This window comes from Oncorhynchus tshawytscha, linkage group LG13, assembly GCF_018296145.1.
Source record: "Oncorhynchus tshawytscha isolate Ot180627B linkage group LG13, Otsh_v2.0, whole genome shotgun sequence".
Taxonomy (NCBI): Eukaryota; Metazoa; Chordata; class Actinopteri; order Salmoniformes; family Salmonidae; genus Oncorhynchus; species Oncorhynchus tshawytscha.
In genome coordinates, this window is record NC_056441.1 from 30,147,031 (window position 1) to 30,171,651 (window position 24,621).

Consider the following 24,621-nt stretch of genomic DNA (forward strand, 5'->3'; position numbering starts at 1 on the left):
GACTATTATCAATTCTGCTCTGAACAAAAGAGAACAGGGTAATGAGGGAGAATAATGATAGAGAGCAGGAAGTGAAGCTAATAGTGGGTAGCACTTTACTATATGGCCCAGAATAAGTGGAAATGACACAATAATAATGGAAAGAGGTAATATAGCATTTTCGAGTACTTACTTGTTGTCTGAAGGGTTGTTGGGGGGCAGTGGGAGGGATTTCCATGCTTGGCTGTCTCGCAGTGGCAATGCTCTTCCTGCGAGCGCGAGCGTGCTCTGTGAGAGAGAGAGAGTAAATCTCAGTAAGACAAAAATAATGGTGTTCCAAAAAAGGTCCAGTTGCCAGGACCACGAATACAAATTCCAACTAGACACCGTTGCCCTAGAGCACACAAAAAACGATACATACCTCGGCCTAAACATCAGCGCCACAGGTAACTTCCACAAAGATGTGAACGATCTGAGAGACAAGGCAAGAAGGGCCTTCTATGCCATCAAAAGGAACATACAGTTTAAGTCAGAAGTTTACATACACATACATTTAAATACATTTCAACTCAGTTTTTCACAATTCCTGACATTTAATCATAGTAAAAATTATAGTCGGAGGTCAGTTAGGATCACCATTTTATTTGAAGAATGTGAAACACCAGAATAATAGCAGAGAATGATTTATTTCAGCTTTATTTCTTTCATCACATTCCCAGTGGGTCAGAAGTTTACATACACTCAATTAGTATTTGGTAGCATTGCCTTTACATTGTTTAACTTGGGTCAAACGTTTCCGGTAGCCTTTCACAACCTTCCCACAATAAGTTGGGTGAATTGTGGCCCATTCCTCCTGACAGAGCTGGTGTAACTGAGTCAGGTTTGTAGTCCTCCTTGCTCGCATACACTTGTTCAGTTCTGCCCACTAATTTTCAATTGGATTGCGGTCAGGGCTTTGTGATGGCCACTCCAATACCTTGACTTTGTTGTCCTTAAGCCATTTTGCCACAACTTTGGACGTATGCTTGGGGTCATAGTCCATTTGGAAGACCCATTTGCGGCCAAGCTTTGACGTCCTGACTGATGTCTTGAGATGCTACTTCAATATATCCACATAATTTTACTTCCTCAAAATGCCAGCTATTTTGTGAAGTGCACCAGTCCCTCCTGCAGCAAAGCATCCCCACAACATGATGCTGACACCATGGTTGGGATAGTGTTCTTCAGCTTTCAAGCCTCCCACTTTTTCCTCAAAACATAACGATGCTCATTATGGCCAAACAGTTCTATTTTTGTTTTTTATTTTTTTTATTTTATTTCACCTTTATTTAACCAGGTAGGCTAGTTGAGAACAAGTTCTCATTTACAACTGCGACCTGGCCAAGATAAAGCATAGCAGTGTGAGCAGACAACACAGAGTTACACATGGAATAAACAAATTAACAAGTCAATAACACAGTAGAAAACAAAGGGGGAGTCTATATACAATGTACAATGTGTGCAAAAGGCATGAGGAGGTAGACGAATAGTTACAATTTTGCAGATTAACACTGGAGTGATATATGATCAGATGGTCATGTACAGGTAGAGATATTGGTGTGCAAAAGAGCAGAAAAGTAAATAAATAAAAACAGTATGGGGATGAGGTAGGTGAAAATGGGTGGGCTATTTACCAATAGACTATGTACAGCTGCAGCGATCGGTTAGCTGCTCAGATAGCTGATGTTTGAAGTTGGTGAGGGAGATAAAGTCTCCAACTTCAGCGATTTTTGAAATTCGTTCCAGTCACAGGCAGCAGAGTACTGGAACGAAAGGCGGCCAAATGAGGTGTTGGCTTTAGGGATGATCAGTGAGATACACCTGCTGGAGCGCGTGCTACGGATGGGTGTTGCCATCGTGACCAGTGAACTGAGATAAGGCGGAGCTTTACCTAGCATGGACTTGTAGATGACCTGGAGCCAGTGGGTCTGGCGACGAATATGTAGCGAGGGCCAGCCGACTAGAGCATACAAGTCGCAGTGGTGGGTGGTATAAGGTGCTTTAGTGACAAAACGGATGGCACTGTGATATACTGCATCCAGTTTGCTGAGTAGAGTGTTGGAAGCCATTTTGTAGATGACATCGCCGAAGTCGAGGATTGGTAGGATAGTCAGTTTTACTAGGGTAAGCTTGGCGGCGTGAGTGAAGGAGGCTTTGTTGCGGAATAGAAAGCCGACTCTTGATTTGATTTTTGATTGGAGGTGTTTGATATGAGTCTGGAAGGAGAGTTTGCAGTCTAGCCAGACACCTAGGTACTTATAGATGTCCACATATTCAAGGTCGGAACCATCCAGGGTGGTGATGCTAGTCGGGCATGCGGGTGCAGGCAGCGATCGGTTGAAAAGCATGCATTTGGTTTTACTAGCGTTTAAGAGGAGTTGGAGGCCACGGAAGGAGTGTTGTATGGCATTGAAGCTTGTTTGGAGGTTAGATAGCACAGTGTCCAATGACGGGCCGAAAGTATATAGAATGGTGTCGTCTGCGTAGAGGTGGATCAGGGAATCGCCCGCAGCAAGAGCAACATCATTGATATACACAGAGAAAAGAGTCGGCCCGAGAATTGAACCCTGTGGTACCCCCATAGAGACTGCCAGAGGACCGGACAGCAGGCCCTCCGATTTGACACACTGAACTCTGTCTGCAAAGTAATTGGTGAACCAGGCAAGGCAGTCATCCGAAAAACCGAGGCTACTGAGTCTGCCGATGAGAATATGGTGATTGACAGAGTCGAAAGCCTTGGCAAGGTCGATGAAGACGGCTGCACAGTACTGTCTTTTATCGATGGCGGTTATGATATCGTTTAGTACCTTGAGTGTGGCTGAGGTGCACCCGTGACCGGCTCGGAAGCCAGATTGCACAGCGGAGAAGGTACGGTGGGATTCGAGATGGTCAGTGACCTGTTTGTTGACTTGGCTTTCGAAGACCTTAGATAGGCAGGGCAGGATGGATATAGGTCTGTAACAGTTTGGGTCCAGGGTGTCTCCCCCTTTGAAGAGGGGGATGACTGCGGCAGCTTTCAATCCTTGGGGATCTCAGACGATATGAAAGAGAGGTTGAACAGGCTGGTAATAGGGGTTGCGACAATGGCGGCGGATAGTTTCAGAAATAGGGGTCCAGATTGTCAAGCCCAGCTGATTTGTACGGGTCCAGGTTTTGCAGCTCTTTCAGAACATCTGCTATCTGGATTTGGGTAAAGGAGAACTTGGAGAGGCTTGGGCGAGGAGCTGCCGGGGGAGGAGGAGCTGTTGGCCGAGGTTGGAGTAGCCAGGCGGAAGGCATGGCCAGCCGTTGAGAAATGCTTATTGAAGTTTTCGATAATCATGGATTTATCGGTGGTGACCGTGTTACCTAGCCTCAGTGCAGTGGGCAGCTGGGAGGAGGTGCTCTTGTTCTCCATGGACTTCACAGTGTCCCAGAACTTTTTGGAGTTGGAGCTACAGGATGCAAACTTCTGCCTGAAGAAGCTGGCCTTAGCTTTCCTGACTGACTGCGTGTATTGGTTCCGGACTTCCCTGAACAGTTGCATATCACGGGGACTATTCGATGCTATTGCAGTCCGCCACAGGATGTTTTTGTGCTGGTCGAGGGCAGTCAGGTCTGGGGTGAACCAAGGACTGTATCTGTTCTTAGTTCTGCATTTTTTGAACGGAGCATGCTTATCTAAAATGGTGAGGAAGTTACTTTTAAAGAATGACCAGGCATCCTCAACTGACGGGATGAGGTCGATGTCCTTCCAGGATACACGGGCCAGGTCGATTAGAAAGGCCTGCTCACAGAAGTGTTTTAGGGAGCGTTTGACCGTGATGAGGGGTGGTCGTTTGACTGCGGCTCCGTAGCAGATACAGGCAATGAGGCAGTGATCGCTGAGATCCTGGTTGAAGACAGCAGAGGTGTATTTGGAGGGCCAGTTGGTCAGGATGACGTCTATGAGGGTGCCCTTGTTTACAGAGTTAGGGTTGTACCTGGTGGGTTCCTTGATGATTTGTGTGAGATTGAGGGCATCTAGCTTAGATTGTAGGACTGGCGGGGTGTTAAGCATATCCCAGTTTAGGTCACCTAACAGAACAAACTCTGAGGCTAGATGGGGGCGATCAATTCACAAATGGTGTCCAGGGCACAGCTGGGAGCTGAGGGGGTCGGTAGCAGGCGGCAACAGTGAGAGACTTATTTCTGGAGAGAGTAATTTTCAAAATTAGTAGTTCGAACTGTTTGGGTATGGACCTGGAAAGTATGACATTACTTTGCAGGCTATCTCTGCAGTAGACTGCAACTCCTCCCCCTTTGGCAGATCTATCTTGACGGAAGATGTTATAGTTGGGTATGGAAATCTCTGAATTTTTGGTGGCCTTCCTGAGCCAGGATTCAGACACAGCAAGGACATCAGGGTTAGCAGAGTGTGCTAGAGCAGTGAGTAAAACAAACTTAGGGAGGAGGCTTCTGATGTTGACATGCATGAAACCAAGGCTTTTACGATCACAGAAGTCAACAAATGAGGGAGCCTGGGGACATGCAGGGCCTGGGTTTACCTCCACATCACCCGCGGAACAGAGAAGGAGTAATATGAGGGTGCGGCTAAAGGCTATCAAAACTGGTCGCCTAGAGCGTTGGGGACAGAGAATAAGAGGAGCAGGTTTCTGGGCATGGTAGAATATATTCAGGGCATAATGCGCAGACAGGGGTATGGTGGGGTGCGGGTACAGCGGAGGTAAGCCCAGGCACTGGGTGATGATGAGAGAGGTTGTATCTCTGGACATGCTGGTAGTAATGGGTGAGGTCACCGCATGTGTGGGAGGTGGGACAAAGGAGGTATCAGGGGTATGAAGAGTAGAACTAGGGGCTCCATTGTGAACTAAAACAATGATAACTAACCTGAGCAACAGTATACAAGGCATATTGACATTTGAGAGAGACATACAGCGAGGCATACAGTAATCACAGGTGTTGAATTGGGAAAGCTAGCTAAAACAGTAGGTGAGACAACAGCTAATCAGCTAGCATAACAACAGCAGGTAAAATGGCGTTGACTAGGCAACGGGGGCCGACAGATAAAACATAAACAGGCAGAATGGAGTACCGTGATTAATGGACAGTCCAGAGTGCATCAGCTATGTAGCCAAGAGATCAGTGTCCAGGGGGCAGCGGTGGATGGGGCAGGGAAGCTGGACTGGCGAGTGTTATCCAGGTTGGAAAAAAAACTAACAATGACTAAATAGCTTGTAGCTAGTTAGCTGGTTAGCTTCTGGAGGTTCTTGAGTGTGTTCTAAAAATTAAAAATAATAGCGATTCCGTGTCACATTGGGTGAGGCAGGTTTCCGGAAAGGTATAAACAGATTAAAAATCAAAAAGAGATAGAAAGTGAGTATGGGTCCGGTGCGTGTTTGGGACACGGCGATTCAGACGGTTAGCAGGCCTGTGCTAACAAGCTAACAGTTCGTTAGCGTTCTGTTTCATAAGACCAGAGGACATTTCTCCAAAAAGTACGATCTTTGTCCCCATGTGCAGTTGCAAACTGTAGTCTGGCATTTTTATGGCTGTTTTGGAGCAGTGGCTTCCTCCTTGCTGAGCGGCCTTTCAGGTTATGTCGATATAGGACTCGTTTTACTGTGGATATAAATACTTTTGTACCCGTTTCCTCCAGCATCTCCACAAGGTCCTTTGCTGTTGTTCTGGGATTGATTTGCACTTTTCGCACCAAAGTATATTCATCTCTAGGAGACAGAATGCATCTCCTTCCTGAGCGGTATGACGGCTGCGTGGTCCCATGGTGTTTATACTTGCGTACTATTGTTTGTACAGGTGAACGTGGTACCTTCAAGTGTGTGGAAATTACTCCCAAGGATGAACCACACTTGTGGAGATCAACAATTTATTTTCTGAGATCTTGGCTGATTTCTTTTGATTTTCCAATGATGTCAAGCAAAGAGGAGTTTGAAGGTAGGCCTTGAAATACATCCACAGGTATACCTTCACTTGACTCAAATAATGTAAATTAGCCTACCAGAAGCTTCTAAGCCCTGACATCATTTTCTGGAATTTTCCCAGCTGTTTAAAGGCACAGTCAACTTAGTGTATGTAAACTTCTGACCCACTGGAATTGTGATACAGTGAGTTATAAGTGAAATAATTTGTCTGTAAACAATTTTTGGAAAACTGACTTGTGTCATGCTTCTAAGCCCTGACATCATTTTCTGTTGATGTTGATGTCCGAACCAACTTGCCAAAACTATAGTTTGTTAACAAGAAATGTGTGGAGTGGCTGAAAAAGAAGTTTTAATGACTCCAACCTAAGTGTATGTAAACTTCCGACTTTAACTGTATGTAAAATTCGACATACCAATTAGGATCTGGCTTAAAATACTTGAATCAGTTATAGAACCCATTGCCCTTTATGGTTGTGAGTTGTGAGTTCTGAGGTCCGCTCACCATCCAAAGAATTCACAAAATGGGACAAAGTCCAAATTGAGACTGCATGCAGAATTCTGCAAAAATATCCTCCATGTACAACGTAAAACACAAAATAATGCATGCAGAGCAGATTTAGGCCGATACCACTAATGATCAACATCCAGAAAAGAGACGTTAAGTTCTACAACCACCTAAAAGGTAGCGATTCCAAAAGCCATCAACAACAGAGAAATTAACCTGGAGACGGGCCGCCTAAGCAAGCTGGTCCTGGGGCTCTGTTCACAAACAGACCCTACAGAGCTACAGGACAGTAACACAGTTAGACCCAACCAAATCATGAGAAAACAAAAAGATAATTACTTGAGACGTTGGAAAGAATTTACAAAAAAACAGAGCAAACTAGAATGCTATTTGGCCCTAAACAAAGAGTACATGGTGGCAGAATACCTGACCACTGTGACTGACCCAAAATTAAGGAAATCTTTGACCATGTACAGACTCAGCAAGCAAAGACTTGCTATTGAGAAAGGCCGCCGAAGGCAGACCTGGCTCTCAAGAGAAGACCGGCTATGTGCACACTGCCCACAAAATGAGGTGGAAACTGAGCTGCACTTCCTAACCTCCTGACATATGTATGACCATGGAAAAGGGGCAATCAGTGAAGAACAAACACCATTGTAAATACAACCTATATTTATGTTTATTTATTTTCCCTTTTGTACTTTAACTATTTGCACACAATTGCAACACTGTATATAGATGTAATATGACATTTGAAATATCGTTATTCTTTTGGAATGTGTAACGAGTGTAACGTTTACTGTTAATTTGTTACTGTTTATTTCACTTTTGTTTATTATCTATTTAACTTGCTTTGGCAATGTAAAGATATGTTTCCCATGCCTATAAAGCCCATTAAATTGAAAATTAGAGAAAGAGAGGGGGTGGGGGGGCAGAGAGAGGGTCAAAGAGAGAAAAGAGATAAGGAACACCAGAACCTTAAAAAGTGCAACCTGAAACTGTCACCATGGGAAAAAGTACAAGATTAGTCCAAATTCTAACAAAAAAATACAAACACAAGCAAAACTTTTGTTCTGAGAAGTTCTAAATGTTAGAGAGGCGTGTTTGTTCTATTTAAGTGATAATGCCAGAGAAGCCGCTGTTTGGAGCATGTATTGGCACGGGTGTTGTTAGGCCCGAGACGAAGTCGAGATAAACGATGAAGAAATCACAAGTACAGTTTGTCAGCTACACAATAAATAAATGTTAGCCATATGTCCACATCATGTGTGTCTACATTCAGAAGCAGATCAAGAAGTAGGCCACCAGCAAAATTACGTGAACATGGAAAATAACCACCAACTGGCGAGCAGACTACATTAAAATACTCCTTGGAATAAGGGCAGATGAGAATTAGAATCTGCGTCAACACTTCTGTTCCCCCGACATCATCTCGCCAAGTGGCTGAGGGAGCTTCCGTTGGCTAGCCAACAGGGGAAGTCAATTATATAAGAATAGGACTGTCTCTACTCTACTATTACACAACCTATAACACAAGGTCATCGACTTTGTTCCTTAAAGCAATGGTAACTTGAATATCTTAAAACCACAACACCAAGATGGTTGCCAGACTATAAACAAGAGCTGCTCTTATGTTCAGCTATTTTCTACCAATTCTATTTCTATGGTTACACCCATGTTCACTCTAAGCTGCATGCACAGCTCCCCCCGAACTGCCGCCCAGAAGCCAACAGAGAAAACGTGACTGAATTTGACAAAACTTTCTAGAATGGTGGTCACCAAACAGTCGAGCGCGATCCACTGGTCGATCTCCAAGGAATTAATTTCTGTAAAAACCCCAAAGATATTGTTTTTATTAGTCTCGGGCTGTTGCCGGTAGATGCACGTGATTCAGCTGCCCTGTGCTCCGGGTAGGTTAACTTTTGCCATTTTGTTCCAGTTCATGTACCTGAAGGTACAAACTTTTCCTTCCCGGCGGGCCCAGAGAGCAAATCATGTGCACTATAAACTTACCGGATTGCTCAGATGACCGTGTCTGCAGCAATGTAGCAGCAATAAGATACGGCACAGCACAGTTGATACTGTGAGATTTCAAAACATTTAAAACCATGACTAGAGAGAGACTGTCAACGAATGCAGCAAATATATGCTGTTTATAGGAGTGAGTTCATGTTTAAGTTCTTACTCAGCACTGTCAACACTTTGTGTTCAACACTTATATAAACTATAAAATGTGCATTCTTCCTATTTCGTCTCAGCACTACAACAAGCACTGCAGCAGTAATGAATGAGTAGTAAAGTGTATCTATAGGTTTGCGTTGTTGTTATTAGCGGCTTGGGGGTCTTTTTTAATAGCGAGGAATATTTCACTTACTCTGTTCATAGCAGTAACATAAATGTGTGCATGAGGCAGAAATAATGCGGTGCGACTCGAGTTTCACCATCAGTCAGTGTCAGCGGAGGAAAGGGAGAGCAGAGGGTTGAGAGGCGGACCCTCAGTCCCTCCACCGAGACTGACCATCAGATGCTGTCACCATCAGCACAATGAAATACAAATAAAAAGCAAATGATTTAAATGCATGCTCACTCAGCTGTGCTTCACAAGTAATACAACAACGGATCTATCAGCGGTGTGATCATATAGCCTACCTTAAATGTAGAAATATAATGTAAAAAATTGCCCAAACAACAATACATTGGCTGGGCAATTCAAGAAAGTCAACATGCGGTGATAATGTACTGGGCCTATATGGTAACTTACTGCATAAACCTCACTGCTACAGTACTGTTATTAATGAATTAATGTTACATAGGTGTACATTTTTTTAAAGTAATGTTAAAAACAATTGAACCGGTAGATCTCGGCTTGCATTTTGACTCAAAGTGATCTTGACTCAGAAAAGGTTGGTGACCACTGTTCTAGGGTTTTCCCTGTTAACACTATCAACGTTTACCCTTTACTGTGGCATTTGTGATTGAATCAACACAATATTATCCACTTTCAATGCAACATACAGTAACAAAACAAGCTATACAAGATATTTTGTTGCAGGCAGAACACATTGGAGTAGGATTCTATTGCATTGACACCCACTACTCAGCCCGTAATCTACCCAGACCTGTGTGGCATAAACAATCAGAGCTGCAGCAGGCCTATATGCAAATACACCACAGCCATATATGGATCTGTGTCATTTCCATTCAACTGGACTGTGTTTACAGCATGAGTGGCCATGAGTAGATGCACTTGTTTTGAGATCAAAGCGAGAGCTGCATGTAGCCACGTGTGCACATTTTGTTCATATCCTTTGCTAGTTAGTGAGTTATTAGCCCAGTTATAGATCATCTGTAGTCAGCATTAGGGGAGTGATTGCTTCCTACAAGAGCACAAAACATGTACTTTTCTAGACAGCTTTTTTGTATCAAAGGAGCAGTGAGCAGTGTTGTATTTTGAGACAGGCTTGAATAAGTTAAGTAGTCAGTAGGCAGAGCATAATTTGTCTAATAATGCATTTTATTTTGTAAAGTGGTTTCTTTCATCACACAACACAACAACATTTTCAGTCATCTCCTTGTCTGAGGTGGATAAACAGGTTAATGTCAAGCCCGGCCTACATTGAAGCACCACACATTGGCTGCTACTGTGGGTTAATGATAGAAGAGCTATTTCCATGTTAAAATGTTATGGGCTGCAATTTCTCCATTGTTTTGGACGGTAGACCACTCTGGTAGACCTACATTATTATCAAATAGCCACAGTAGCCTACATGGCCAATGTTTAAACTGTAACTTAAAGTGGGTACAGCCTCAGTGTTCACAGTAAACGCATGCTGGAAGTTGCACAGAATTTTCACAACGTTCAAGTTTGCGCTCAGCAGTGCCGAAACAAATTTGAGGGAACATTGACCCACACCCCCTTTATTTTTCCCTCAATATCTGACACTCCTGGCTACATTCTCCTCAGTTTCCCTGTAGAGCAATAATAACCTTTTAATATATATTAAGGCACCATAAATACTCACTCTCCTTCTATCTGTTCTTCTCTCCCACGCACTTTTTTTAACATAATTCCAGCTGTGTACTCCCCCTCCTCTCGTCTCTATCTATCTGTCATCCATCATGTAGGTCTACATTCAGAAGCAGATCAAAAAGTAGGCCACCAGCAAAATTATGTGAACATGGAAAATAACCACCAACTGGCGAGCAGACTACATTAAAATACTCCTTGGAATATGGGCAGAATAGAATTATCATCTGCGTCAATACGTTTGTTCCCCCGACTCCATCAAGTCAAGTGGCTGAGGGAGCTTCAGTTGGCTAGCCAACAGGGGAAGTCAATTATATAAGAATAGGACTGCCTCTACTCTACTATTACACAAGGTCATCGACTTTGTTCCTTAAAGTAATGGTAACTTGAATATCTTAAACCATGCCACCAAGATGGTTGCCAGACTGTAAACAAGAGCTGCTCTTATGTTCAGCTAATTTCTATTTGTATGGTTAAACCCACACCAATGTTCACTCTAAGCTGCACACGTAGCCCCGAGACTGCCCGTGCAGCTCCCCCAGGACTGCCGCACAGATGCCTACTGAGAGAAGCACGAGATTGAACTTCACTAAACTTTCTACAGCAGTGGTCACTAAACGGTCGATATCGACCCACTGGTCGATCTCCAAGGCATTTCTAGTCGAGCACCAAACATTTCTGTAAAAAAACAACGATAAAGCCTTGTGTTTTTGTATTAGTCTCGGGCTGATGGCGGTAGGTGCATGCGATTCAGCTGCCCTACACGCCGGGTAGGCAAACTGTTGCCATTTTGTACCATTTCATGTGTCTGAAGGTACAAACTCTTCCTTCCCAGCAGGTCCAGAGATCAAATTAAGTGCAATATAAGCTAACCGCTGGCCAATCGGATGGCTCAGATGACCGTGTCTGCAGTAACGAAGCAGGCATACAAGAAAAGTCCAGCAAAGTTGATACTGTGAGATTTCAAAAAATGTTTAAAAAAAAATAATTACTAGAGAGAGACTGTCAACGAATACAGCAAAGAGCTGCTGTTTTTATGAGTGAGTTCATGTTTAAGTTCTTACTCAGCACTGTCAACACTTTGTGTTCAACACTTTTATAAGCCATAAAATGCACGTTCTTCCTATTTCCACCCAGCGCTACAACAAGCACTGCAGTAGTAATGAATGAGCAGGAAAGTGTATCTATAGTCTTGCGTTGTTGTTATTAGTGGCTTTAGTCTTTTTTAATAGCGAGGAATATTTCACTTTCTCCGTTCATAGCAGTAACAACATGAATTTGTGCTTTAGGGTGAAATAATGCGGTACAACTCGAGTTTCACCATCAGCTGGAAGATTGTGCCTTTTTTGGTTCAGTGTCAAATCAAATGTTATTGGTCACATACAAGTGTTTAGCAGACCGTCACCCTAACGTCCTCAGAATAGGGAGTTACATTTCCGTCAAGGGGCTTAAATAGGATTGGGAGAGAGGGCCGTGTTTCATAGTTTACAACCACTGTCTGTTCACATGGGCGGGGCCACTGAGTTGGCAGAGTTTACTCTATGACAAACTGTTCTCTCATTAAGAAGCTAAATTACATTTAATCTTTTCACAAATAGTTTCATATTTAAACATTTAAATTGACAACAATTCCATGTGAATCTGAAAACTATAATGTGTAGACTTTCCAAGATAGAGTTTGTCGTCCTTTCATCAGTAATCATGTCTCAGACGCCAACTGAACTGACATCATATTCATTAAGTCCCAACGCATATTTTCAACTGGTTGGATTAGTGAAATATGGTTCCATTTCCCATCTTTTGATGTCACCAGAATCTCTATGTTAACAAAGGGCTTTTCAAGAGTAAATTCTGTAGGATAGAGAGAGAAACAGGGGGAGGTATTTATGGGGGTCATAAACCTCCCCCATCAAGCCAAGTCATGACAATAGGCTTACATTTTTTAAAGTCATGTTAAAAAAATTGGAGTGGTTGATCTTGGCTTGCCTTTTGACTCAAAGTGTTCTTGACTCAGGAAAGGTGTAATGAACATGAGGAGAGACAGAGAGCTGGTCTCAAGCGCAGGGCGCAGCAGGTGTTTATTGCAAAGGACCACAGGAGGAGGCAGGTAGCTGGTTCCAGGGGCAGGCAGAAGGTCATACACAGGGGTCCAAAAGTGCAACAGTATAGGCAGGGAGAAGGCTAGTCCGGGAGATCAGGCAATAGGTAGATAACAGGAAATGTGATAAGCTAAAGTACAGGCAGGGAATAGGCAAAAGGCGTCGTTTGTGAGGCAGGCAAAAACTATTAAACATGAGAGGAGTAAATCACGGGGGAAAAAAGAGCTCTGAAAGATATGTCACAAAGCAAACAATACCTCACAGTGATGGGGTGCAAAGATCTGAACTAAATAGTGTCTGATAATGACATACAGGTGTTTGAACAGGTGATTAGAATTCAGGTGATTGGGATCTAGAGAGTGAGCTAAGTTCAGTGGATCTAGGTGTTTGAGAGTGTGAGCTGGAAAGTGGGCTAGAAAGTGAGCTGCGTTCAGGGATCTACATCTTTGAGGGTGTGAGTTGGAAGCAGACGTTACAAAAATGTTGGTGACCACTGTTCTTGAGTTTTCCCTGTTAATTCTATCAACCTTTTCCTTTACTGTGGTAACTGTGATCGAATCAACGCAATATTATCCACTTTCAGTGCAACATACCGAAACAAAACAAACTATGCACGATATTTTGTTGTAGGCAGAACACATCGGAGTAGGATTCTATTGCATTGACACACACTACTCAGCCAGTAGTCTACCCAGACCCATGCAGCATAAACAATCAGAGCTGCAGTAGTCCTATATGCAAATAGACCATTGCCATATATGGATCTGTGTCATTTACATTCAAGGGGACTGTGTTAACAGCATGAGCGGTCGTGAGTAGATTCACTTGTTTTGAGATCAATGCGAGAACTGCATGTAGCCACGTATGCACATTTTGTTCAGATCTTTTGCTAGTTGAGTTATTAGACCAGTTATAGATCATTTGTAGTCAGCAATATGGGAGTGATTGCTTCATACAAGAGCACAAAATGTGTACATTTCTAGACATCTTAGAAGGTAAACAGCTTTTTTTGTTACTTAAAGGAGTAGTATTTTGAGACAGGTATGAATAAGCTATGAAGCCAATAGGCAGAGGGCAGCATAATATGTCTGATTCTGTTACGGTTCTCTAGGTGTGAAGGAGTCGGACCAAAATGCAGCGTGTAGATTTCGATCCATGTTTAATAAACAAACGTAAAACACGAATCAATTATAAACACTACAAAACAAAGAACGTAACGAAAACCGAAACAGCCTATACTTGTGTAAACTAACACAGAGACAGGAACAACGACACATAGGACAATCACCCACGACAAACTCAAAGAATATGGCTGCCTAAATATGGTTCCCAATCAGAGACAACGATAAACACCTGCCTCTGATTGAGAACCACTCCAGACAGCCATAGACTTTGCTAGATAACCCCACTAGCTACAATCCCAATACATACACACCAGAACCCCAAGACAAAACACACCACAATACAAAAACCCCATGCCACACCCTGGCCTGACCCAATACATGAAGAAAAACACAAAATACTTAGACCAGGGCGTGACAGAACCTGTCCATGGTGGCGGCTCCGGCGCGGGACGTGGAACCCACTCAGTCAATGTCTTAGTCCCCTCTCCTCGCGTCCCTGGATAGTCCACCCTCGCCGCCGACCATGGCCTAGTAGTCCTCACCCAGAACCCCACTGGACTGAGGAGCAGATCGGGAGTGAGGGGAAGCTCGGGAGTGAGAGAAAGCTCGGGAGTGAGAGAAAGCTCGGGAGTGAGAGAAAGCTCGGGAGTGAGAGAAAGCTCTGGAGTGAGAGAAAGCTCGGGAGTGAGAGGAAGCTCGGGAGTGAGAGGAAGCTCGGGAGTGAGAGGAAGCTCGGGAGTGAGAGGAAGCTCGGGAGTGAGAGGAAGCTCAGGCAGGTAGGTAGATCTACCAGATCCTGGCTGGCTGGTGGTTTCAGCAGATCCTGGCTGACTGGCAGATCCTGGCTGACTGGCAGATCCTGGCTGACTGGCGGATTTGGCAGATCCTGGCTGACTGGCGGATCCTGGCCGACTGGCAGATCCTGGCCGACTGGCAGATCCCGGCCGACTGGCAGTTCTGGCAGATCCCGGCCGACTGGCGGATCTGGAAGAGTCTGGCTGACTGGCGGATCTGGAAGAGTCTGGCTGACTGGCAGATCTGGAAGAGTCTGGCTGACTGGCAGATCTGGAAGAGTCTGGCTGACTGGCAGATCTGGAAGAGTCTGGCTGACTGGCGGATCCTGGCAGACTGAAAGATCTGGCTGCTCCATGCTGACTGGTGGCTCTGGCTGCTCCACGCTGACTGGCGGCTCTGGCTGCTCCACGCTGACTGGCGGCTCTGGCTGCTCCACGCTGACTGGCGGCTCTGGCTGCTCCATGAGGCTGACAGCTCTGGCGGCTTCTTACAGACTGGCAGCTCTGGCGGCTCCGTGAGACTGGCAGCTCCTTGCAGACTGGCAGCTCCTTACAGACTGGCAGCTCCTTGCAGACTGGCAGCTCCTTGCAGACTGGCAGCTCCTTGCAGACTGACAGCTCCGTGCAGACTGGCAGCTCATTGCAGACTGACAGCTCATTGCAGACTGACAGCTCATTGCAGACTGACATCTCGGGCTGCTCCATGCAGACTGACAGCTCTGGCTGCTCCATGCAGACTGACAGCTCTGGCTGCTCCATGCAGACTGACAGCTCTGGCTGCTCCATGCAGACTGACAGCCCTGGCTGCTCCATGCAGACTGGCTGCTCCATGCAGACTGACATCCCTGGCTGCTCCATGCAGACTGACAGCCCTGGCTGCTCCATGCAGACTGACAGCTCTGGCTGCTCCATGCAGACTGACAGCTCTGGCTGCTCCATGCAGACTGACAGCTCTGGCTGCTCCATGCAGACTGACAGCTCTGGCTGCTCCATGCAGACTGACAGCTCTGGCTGCTCCATGCAGGCTGGCAGCTCTGGCTGCGCTGAACAGGCGGAGACTCCGACAGCGCAGGAGAGGAGAGAGGCTCCGGCAGCGCTGGAGAGGCGAGGCGCACTGTAGGCCTGATGCGTGGTGCCGGTACTGGTGGTACTGAACCGAGAACACGCACAGGAAGCCTGGTGAGGGGAGCTGCTACCGGAGGGCTGGGGTGTGGAGGTGGTACTGAATAGACCGGACCGTGCAGGCGCACTGGAGCTCTTGAGCACCGAGCCTGCCCAACCTTACCTGGCTCGATGCCCAATCTGGCCCGGCCGATACGAGGAGCTGGAATATACCGCACCGGGCTATGCACCCGCACTGGGGACACCGTGCGCACCACTGCATAACACGGTGCCTGCCCGGTCTCTCTAGCCCCCGGTAAGCACAGGGAGCTTGCGCAGGTCTCCTACCTGGCGTAGCCATACTCCCTGTGAGCCCCCCCCAAGAAATTTTTGGGGCTGACTCCCGGGCTTCCTTGCCAACCGTGTTCCCTCGTATCGCCGGCTCCTCTCTCCGGCTGCCTCCGCTCTCCTAAGTGCCTCCACCCATTCCCATGGAAGGCGATCCCTTCCCGCCAGGATCTCCTCCCATGTGTAGCAACCCTTGCCATCCAATATATCGTCCCATGTCCAATCCTCATTTCGCCGCTGTTGCTGCCTTTGTTGCCTCTCCTCTTTCGGCTGCTCCTGCCTGTTGACACGCTGCTTGGTCCGTTGGTGGTGGGTGATTCTGTTACAGTTCTCTAGGTGTGAAGGAGAGTCGGACCAAAATGCAGCGTGTAGATTTCGATCCATGTTTAATAAACAAACGTAAAACACGAATCAATTATAAACACTACAAAACAAAGAACGTAATGAAAACCGAAACAGCCTATACTTGTGTAAACTAACACAGAGACAGGAACAACGACACATAGGACAATCACCCACGACAAACTCAAAGAATATGGCTGCCTAAATATGGTTCCCAATCAGAGACAACGTTAAACACCTGCTTCTGATTGAGAACCACTCCAGACAGCCATAGACTTTGCTAGATAACCCCACTAGCTACAATCCCAATACATACACACCAGAACCTCAAGACAAAACACACCACAATACAAAAACCCCATGCCACACCCTGGCCTGACCCAATACATGAAGAAAAACACAAAATACTTAGACCAGGGCGTGACAGATTCTCTGTATTAATGGTATGGGAATTTTGTAAAGTGGTTTCTTGCATCAAACAACACAACAACATTTTCAGTCATCTTCTTCTCTGAGGTGGATAAACAGGTTAATGTCAAGCCCTGCATGTTTTTTTTCTTCTCAAAAGTCTCATGGAATGTAGGCCTACATTGAACAACACACATTGGCTGCTACTATAGGCTAATGATGTATGAGCTATTTCCATGTTAAAATGTTAGAGGATTTTCTCTTGTTTTGGATGGTAGGCCACTCTGGTAGACTTACATTATTAACAAATAGCCACAGTAGTCTACATGGCCACTGTTAAAACTGTAACTTAAAGCGGGTACAGCCTTTGTGTTCACAGTAAACACATGCTGGAAGTAGCACAGCATTTTCACAGCTTTCAAGTTTGTGCTCAGTAGACCTGAAATTTGCTCAGTGCCGAAACAAATTTGAGGGAACATTGACCCACACCCCTTTTATTTTCCCCTAAATATCTGACACTCCTGGCTACATTCTCCTCAGTTTCCCAGTGGATACTTAAGGCACCATAAATACTTACTCTCCTTCTTTCTATCTGTTCTTCTCTCCCACGCACTTTTTTACATAATTCCAGTGGTGTACTCCCCCTCCTCTCGTCTCTTTCTATCTGTCATCCTCCCCTCCCCTCAACTCTGCACGCTCTCTTCTCTCTCTTTTTTCATTCTATCCTGCTGTCTAACAAATTTCCCTCCTAGTCATTTCTCTTAGAAGGGCAACATATTTTAATGTGAGTTGATACATATCAATTAGTGAAGAAAAAATAACAGACCCTAAAAGCTGACCCTTATTTAGGTTGTATGTATACATACATACATACATACATACATACATACATACATACATACATACATACATACATACATACATACATACATACATACATACATACATACATACATACATACATACATACATACATACATACATACATACATACATACAGTACATACATACAGTACATACATACAGTACATGCATGCACACAACCACCCAAACAAATCCTTATGAAAGTCTTGACTAATTTTCTTTTTTTTTAAAAGAGACCTGTTTATAACAGCTGTTGAAGTGCATTACGTCTTAGACCTATGCTGTATTGTATGTAATGGATGGTAGAATTCAATAGATTCCAATTATTTTACATCATGAGGTAATAGAACAAATAAAATAGGAAGAGTTTAGCGAATTTCATCCCACAGTCTTAAATAATGTATATTATTCCATTATTCCAGGGTCATTGGAAAGATGTACAATCTGAGGTACCGTAGATTATCACCAAAATATAACTGCCCCAGTCATTGATGTGTAAACAGCTTTAAAACAGTACTTATCTACCATGGACCTGAACAAGGAATCAACATAGATTTGTATTAATATGTGTGCTGGCAATGTTTTACTGGATTCGGCTCTCAACATCAATATTCAGCCAGCCTTTTCCAGCGTAAATCTGCTGATACACAACAAGGAAATCACATTTGATTTTGAAAGTTCGAACAAGAGTGAAATATGTCCTAATGGAATGCAACTTTGATCAATGCGGTGGCATTGCGAAAGTTAGTTTGCTCACTCTCATTGAACATGCATAATTCATCTTGCTGAGGGCAATCGGATGTCGTGAACTGTGAACACCCTGAAATAAGTGCCTATAATAATAAACTATTATATGGACTTATATGTACTTCAATATGAGTTGGTAATACAAAAGGCATTCATGAGCACATTCTATGAGTGAGAAGACAATAAAATCACCACATCGTCCTAGAAAAGGATTAAACTAGAACGTTCACATTGGTTTGCAGGTTTTTGTGGCAATGTTGCAAAACTATGTATGAAAAAAAGATGAGAGATCAACTTTAATGCCAGCCAAGGTCGTGCGCCTGAGCACATTGGTGAGAATGCATCAAACTGCACAGGCCCCATTTAGAATAACCTTGAACATCCCTGCCACAGTGTGACTCAAAGCAGACAAAATCCTGACAAAATCCTGACTACCATAGAGCCATAGACCATTATTTCCATATTTATATCAGATAAAACCAGCATCACCAAAGATCCACCTTGTTTCCGATAAATTTGTATCTAAAAATGGCAGGCTTTTTCCTCAATCTCATTCACACAGCTGGAACGGCAGAAATGATATTTTCTAACAACCAAGGATTTCACCCTGGTGAATATCTATACATTCTTTGTAAACTCCATCACCTAGTGTCTGAAATGTCCTGGATAGAATACCCTCCATTTCATAACACATTCTTTGTCTTTTTGTGTCCTAATGACTCACATAGGAAGGGACTGAGTCACATACAGTCGATTCACATATGGATTTATATTGTTACTAGCCTTTTCATTTCAGAGTAACTATTTTTTTTAAATTTAGTGTCACTTGGCTCTCCTAAATGCTACATTGTCCTGAGTAGCATATCTTGACAAAAATAGCATCTTTCCAAAACATGGCCAAATGTGTCATTCAGTACAACCTATTATTTCAGGCTTTAGGTTCTTACAAGATCTTAAAAGTTGATGGTACAGTGCATTGGGAAAGTATTCAGACGCCTTCCCCTTTTCCACACATTGTTACGTTACAGCCTTATTCTAATATTGATTGAATTAATTGTTTCCCTCATCAATCAACCACATAATGACAAAGCAAAAACAGGTTTTTAGAAATGAGAGCAAATGTATATAATAAAAAAAATTAAATACCTTATTTAGATAAAGTATTCAGACCCTTTTCTATGAGACTCGAAATTGAGCTCAGATGCATCCTGTTTCCATTGATCATCCTTGAGATGTTTCTACAAATTGATTGTAGTCCACCTGTGGTAAATTGATTAGACAAGATTTGGAAAGGCACACACCTGTCTATATAAGGTCTCACAGTTGACAGTGCATGTCAGAGCATAAACCAAGCCATCAGGTCAAAGTAATTGTCCATAGATCTCCGAGACAGGATTGTGTCAAGGTACAGATCTGGGGAAGGGTACCAAAAAATGTCTGCAGCACTGAGGTCCTCAAGAACACATTGGAATTTTGGAACCACCAAGAATCTTCCTAGAGCTGGCCGTCCGGCCAAACTGAACAATCGAGGAGAAGGGACTTGGACAGGGAGGTGACCAAGAACCTGATAGTCACTCTGACAGAGCTCCAGAGTTCCTCTGTGGAGATGGGAGAACCTTCCACAAGGACAGCCATCTCTGCAGCACTCCACCAATCAGGCCCTGATGGTAGAGTGGCCAGACGGAAGCCACTCCTTGGTGAAAGGCACATGACAGCCCACTTGGAGTTGGCCAAAAGGCACCTAAAGGACTCTTAGACCATGAGAAACAAGATTCTCTGGTCTGATTGAACCACAATTGAACTCTTTGACCTGAATGCCAAGCGTCACGTCTGGAGGAAACCAGACACCTCTTATTACCTGGCCAATAACATCCCTACAGTGAAGCATGGTGGTGACAGCATCATGATGTGGGGATGTTTTACAGCAGCAGGGAATGGGAGACTAGTTAGGATCTTAGAAAAGATGAACGGACCAAAGTACAGAGAGATCCTTGATGAAAACCTGCTCCAGAGCGCTCAGGACCTCAGACTTGTGCGAAGGTTCACCTTCCAACAGGACAACGACCCTAAGCACACAGCCAAGACAATGCAGGAGTGGCTTGGGGACAAGTCTCTGAATGTCCTTGAGTGACTGAGCCAGAGCCCGTGCAGCGACGCTCCCCATCCAACCTGACAGAGCTTGAGAGGATCTGCAGACAATAATGGGAAAAACTCCTCAAATACAGGTGTGCCAAGCTTGTACCCTAGAAGACTTGAGGCTGCAATTACTGCCAAAGGTGCTTAAACAAAGTACTGGGTAAAGGGTCTGGATATTTATGTAAATGTAACTTCCATTTTTTTCTTCGTAATAAATTTGCAACAATTTCTAAAAATCTTTTTTTTTTCTCATTATGGGGTATTGTGTGTAGAGAGATCAGGATAAAACTATTTACTCAATTTTAGAATAAGGCTATAATGTACAACATGTGGAAAAAGTTAAGGGGTCTGAATACTTTCCGAATGCACGATAGAAGACCTGCTCACAAGATCAAGTTACGCACCTCCAAGTTATCTCACTGAAAGATCTCAACTACCCAAACATACCTGCCAATATTGATGAGATGGAGGACCAGAGATTTGATCATTTGGCCAAAAACAAACATAGTTGACTGAGTAGAGGCTCCGTTTTACTGTACAGTTTAAGACCACTTTAAACCCAGGTCCAAAAAACGGAGTAACTGCATACCATACGTTGAAAAAAAAAGATTCATACCCCAAACACTGTATGTCATACACTCTTGCTCAAAAAGTGACTATGTTCAGTCCAGGCTATTTGATTACATTAGGGACATTATGTGCTGTCAGCCCGTCACTCAGTTTTCTTCAGACCGTACCTAACTGAAAGTGTTTAGTACCGTTCAATTAAGTCTGCTGATACAAGAGTAGAGAGAGTGCCACATCAAATTCAATTTATTTCCCTTTTAATGCACTGTTTAATTAGCAATACTATTAGTAATTATATAAACTTTTTTTAAATGGTTTTTACTGCCTGCTAGACTAATCTAACTGAGGATATTATTGAAAAGGTCTCTTACTGTTCAATAATGCATACATTTTTTTTTAAATCAGAGATCATTTTGTGTTTCTTAGGCCTCCTACACATTTACTACAATGTTAACGATAACATTATGAATTGAAATATTTGTGTTCCACAGCTCATAACAATGTTGAAAAGGAATAAATGTTAGCTAACTTCACAAGGTAGCCAGCCCTATGTTGGTTGAAGAAAAAAGTATATTAGCCAGCTGTACAATGTTTCTACCAGTATCCTGCAAAGTAAACATTATCAGCTAACAGTACATCGACAAATGGGCCTTTCTGCTGCTTGACAGGCAGAGCCCACCAAGGATGGGAAATTAACCTAAACCACTCACACTTGTCAGGTATAGTTCACATTTATTTGAAATCACTCAAACATCCAATTAATGGTGGACAAAACTGAGCGATATCGTGAGTCTATCCTCACGTATCTGAAATGACATGATCAATTGATGTTTACTGGTCATGAAAAGCATGCAGTTACTTGCTGTATAACTCTGATGATAGAGCTAAATGTGCGCAATTGTTCTGACTACAGTGATGATATTACAACCAAATAATTCAAATTAATTTAACAACCCCCTGAAAACGGCATGTATTGTCAAACGTTTTACCAGAGCTGGTGTCTCCTTGCCGCCGGCAGGCAAATCAATCGCTCTGCACCTTATTGTGACGTTTTATTGATAATGACCTATATCGAACTGTCTCTCTCTCAAATTTACATTTAAATTCACGCTGCTTTATTGGCATGAGCAATATTGCCAAAGCAACAATGTATACAATATGCATTGTAATAAAATTATAAAGAATAAAAAATAATAAGATAAAAAGGTAGTAAATAACAATACTAAAAAATACAAAAATAACAACAATAAAATGGTAACAGTCAATAGTAGAAATATAATAAATATCAAAGGCTAAACGTGGAAAATGAAACTATAACTAACTTAAAACTAACTAACTCTCAGTACCACCACCAGTACCACCACCACCAGTACCACCACCACCACCAGTACCACCACCACCACCAGTACCACCACCACCACCAGTACCACCACCAGTACCACCACCACCAGTACCACCACCACCACCAGTACCACCACCACCACCACCAGTACCACCACCACCACCAGTACCACCACCACCGCCTCCACCACCACCACCGCCGCCGCCGCCACCACCACCACCACCACCGGGTAGCCTAGTGGTTAGAGCGTTGGACTAGTAACCGGAAGGTTGCAAGTTCAAACCCCCAAGCTGACAAGGTACAAATCTGTCGTTCTGCCCCTGAACAGGCAGTTAACCCACTGTTCCTAGGCCGTCATTGAAAATAAGAATTTGTTCTTAACTGACTTGCCTAGTTAAATAAAAATAAAAAAATCACTAAACTGCTATCATTTCCATCACCCGTACCACAACTTTTTGGAATAATAATCACAACAACAATAATAATAATAATAATAATAATAACACTAATAGTAATAATACTATTAATAACAATAATACTAAAGTTACTGTTTTACTATGCAGATGCTATTATCCAGATGCTATTAGGCTAAGGCAGGCAAATATATATTTGGCTGAAAGAGGAGCCATTGCTCCTTCGCCCATGAGTATTTAGTGTTTTTCCTCTGGGTTTAATAAGTTAAAATTTGAAATAAATGTAGAATTTCTGTGAATAATGAACATCTTGGTGGGGAATATTTATCACACTAAAAGAGAAAGTGCATCCTCTGTTTCTACCTCCCCTGCTGTACAGTGACCATATACACACTCCTCTTTGGGTAGCCATGTCTTTTTATGTCTGCCGGTTTCTATTGCCAGCCTGTACTTGGTAAGGATCGGTCTCTGCTTCGTATCTCTGACAGAGTAGAAATAATCAGCCAATTCATATTCTCTGTTTAGGGCCAGACAGCAATTTAGTCGGCTTTGGGATTTTGTTTAGTTTTTTCCAATGTTGTAAATATGAGTCCTTTGATTTTTTTTTTTAAACAGTGCTGGTGTCAGCTTGGTTGGTTCGGTTCAACACCAGATGACTGAGAGGGCTTGTTTCAGGGCTCAGCTCTTGAGTTTGATGTGTTTTAAATTGGAGACTTGAATTTGGACTTGAATTTAGGTGTAGCCAAAATGTTCATGATCTTTTCTGTATTTCCATTACCACTGGAAAGCGGCCCAATTCTGCCCTACATGCAATAGTTGGTGTATTTCTTTGGACTTGTCAAATGTTCCGACAGAATTCTGCATGTAGGGCTTCAATTGGATGTTTGTCCCACATTATAAAGTGCAGTTTATTGAGGGGCCCCCAAGCCTCACTTCCGTAAAGAGCTATTAGTTGGATTACACTCTCAAATATTTTGGTCAAAATTGTAATTGGGGTGTTGATTTTGAATAATTGAATTTGTATTGTATACAATGCTCTGCTGGCATTTTCTTTGAGAGCATTCCCTGCCATATTACACCTTCCTGCAGCTATGGTCAGACCAAGGTATGAGTCACTATTGGGGTGTTCAATTAGGTTGTTGTTCAAGGTGAATTTATACATTTACTGCCAGGGCCCAATTATGGCAATATTGCTCTAGAATATTAAGGTTATGTTGAAGACCTCCTATGCTTTGTGATAGAAGAACCAAATAATCAGCATATAGCAGATATTTTAACTCTGTGTCAAATGGGGCTGCAGAATGGTCCAACCTGTCTGCTAATTCATTGATATAAATGTTGAAAAGGTTTGTACTCAAACTGCGGTCTTATCTCACACCTCAACGTCGCAAAAATACATCTGTTCTTTGGTTTTAGATTTTTATTGCACACTTGTTTTCTGTGTACATACATTTTATTAAGTCACACTAATTAATAAACACGTCCACCTAAAAATGGGGGCAAAATCTTTGCTTGCTATATTAACTTTAAAAACCTTACCACCAAGCCCACTTTGGAGAATAGACCTTCGTGCCAAATATAATCAAATGCTTTTTAAAGTTAATAAAGCAAGCAAAGATTGTGTTTATTAATTAGTGTGTGTAAGGTGTATTTATGGTCAGTAGTGCGATGGTTGGGGAGAAAGCCAATTTAAAATGTTCTTACTACATTTTTTTCTTGAAGAAAAGTTTGAATTAATGAATTAAAAATTCTACAGAAAACCTTTCCCAAGTTGCAGTTTATGCAAATTCCCCTGTAATTATTGGGGTCTGATTTGTCTTGACTTGACTTTTGTGGATAATGGATAGTACCATGTTGAACAATAT

General features: G+C 43.2%; 1 protein-coding gene across 3 annotated transcripts in view; it reads right to left on the reverse strand.

The window, feature by feature from the left end:
* Positions 1 to 24,621, reverse strand: part of syngap1a (synaptic Ras GTPase activating protein 1a) — a 105,570-nt gene that overhangs the window by 23,539 nt on the left and 57,410 nt on the right. For all 3 annotated transcript variants that reach the window (XM_024441419.2, XM_024441421.2, XM_024441420.2), the window contains exon 4: positions 173 to 267. In XM_024441419.2, coding sequence (XP_024297187.1) covers positions 173 to 267 — 95 coding nt within the window. The remainder of the gene's footprint in view (positions 1 to 172; positions 268 to 24,621) is intronic.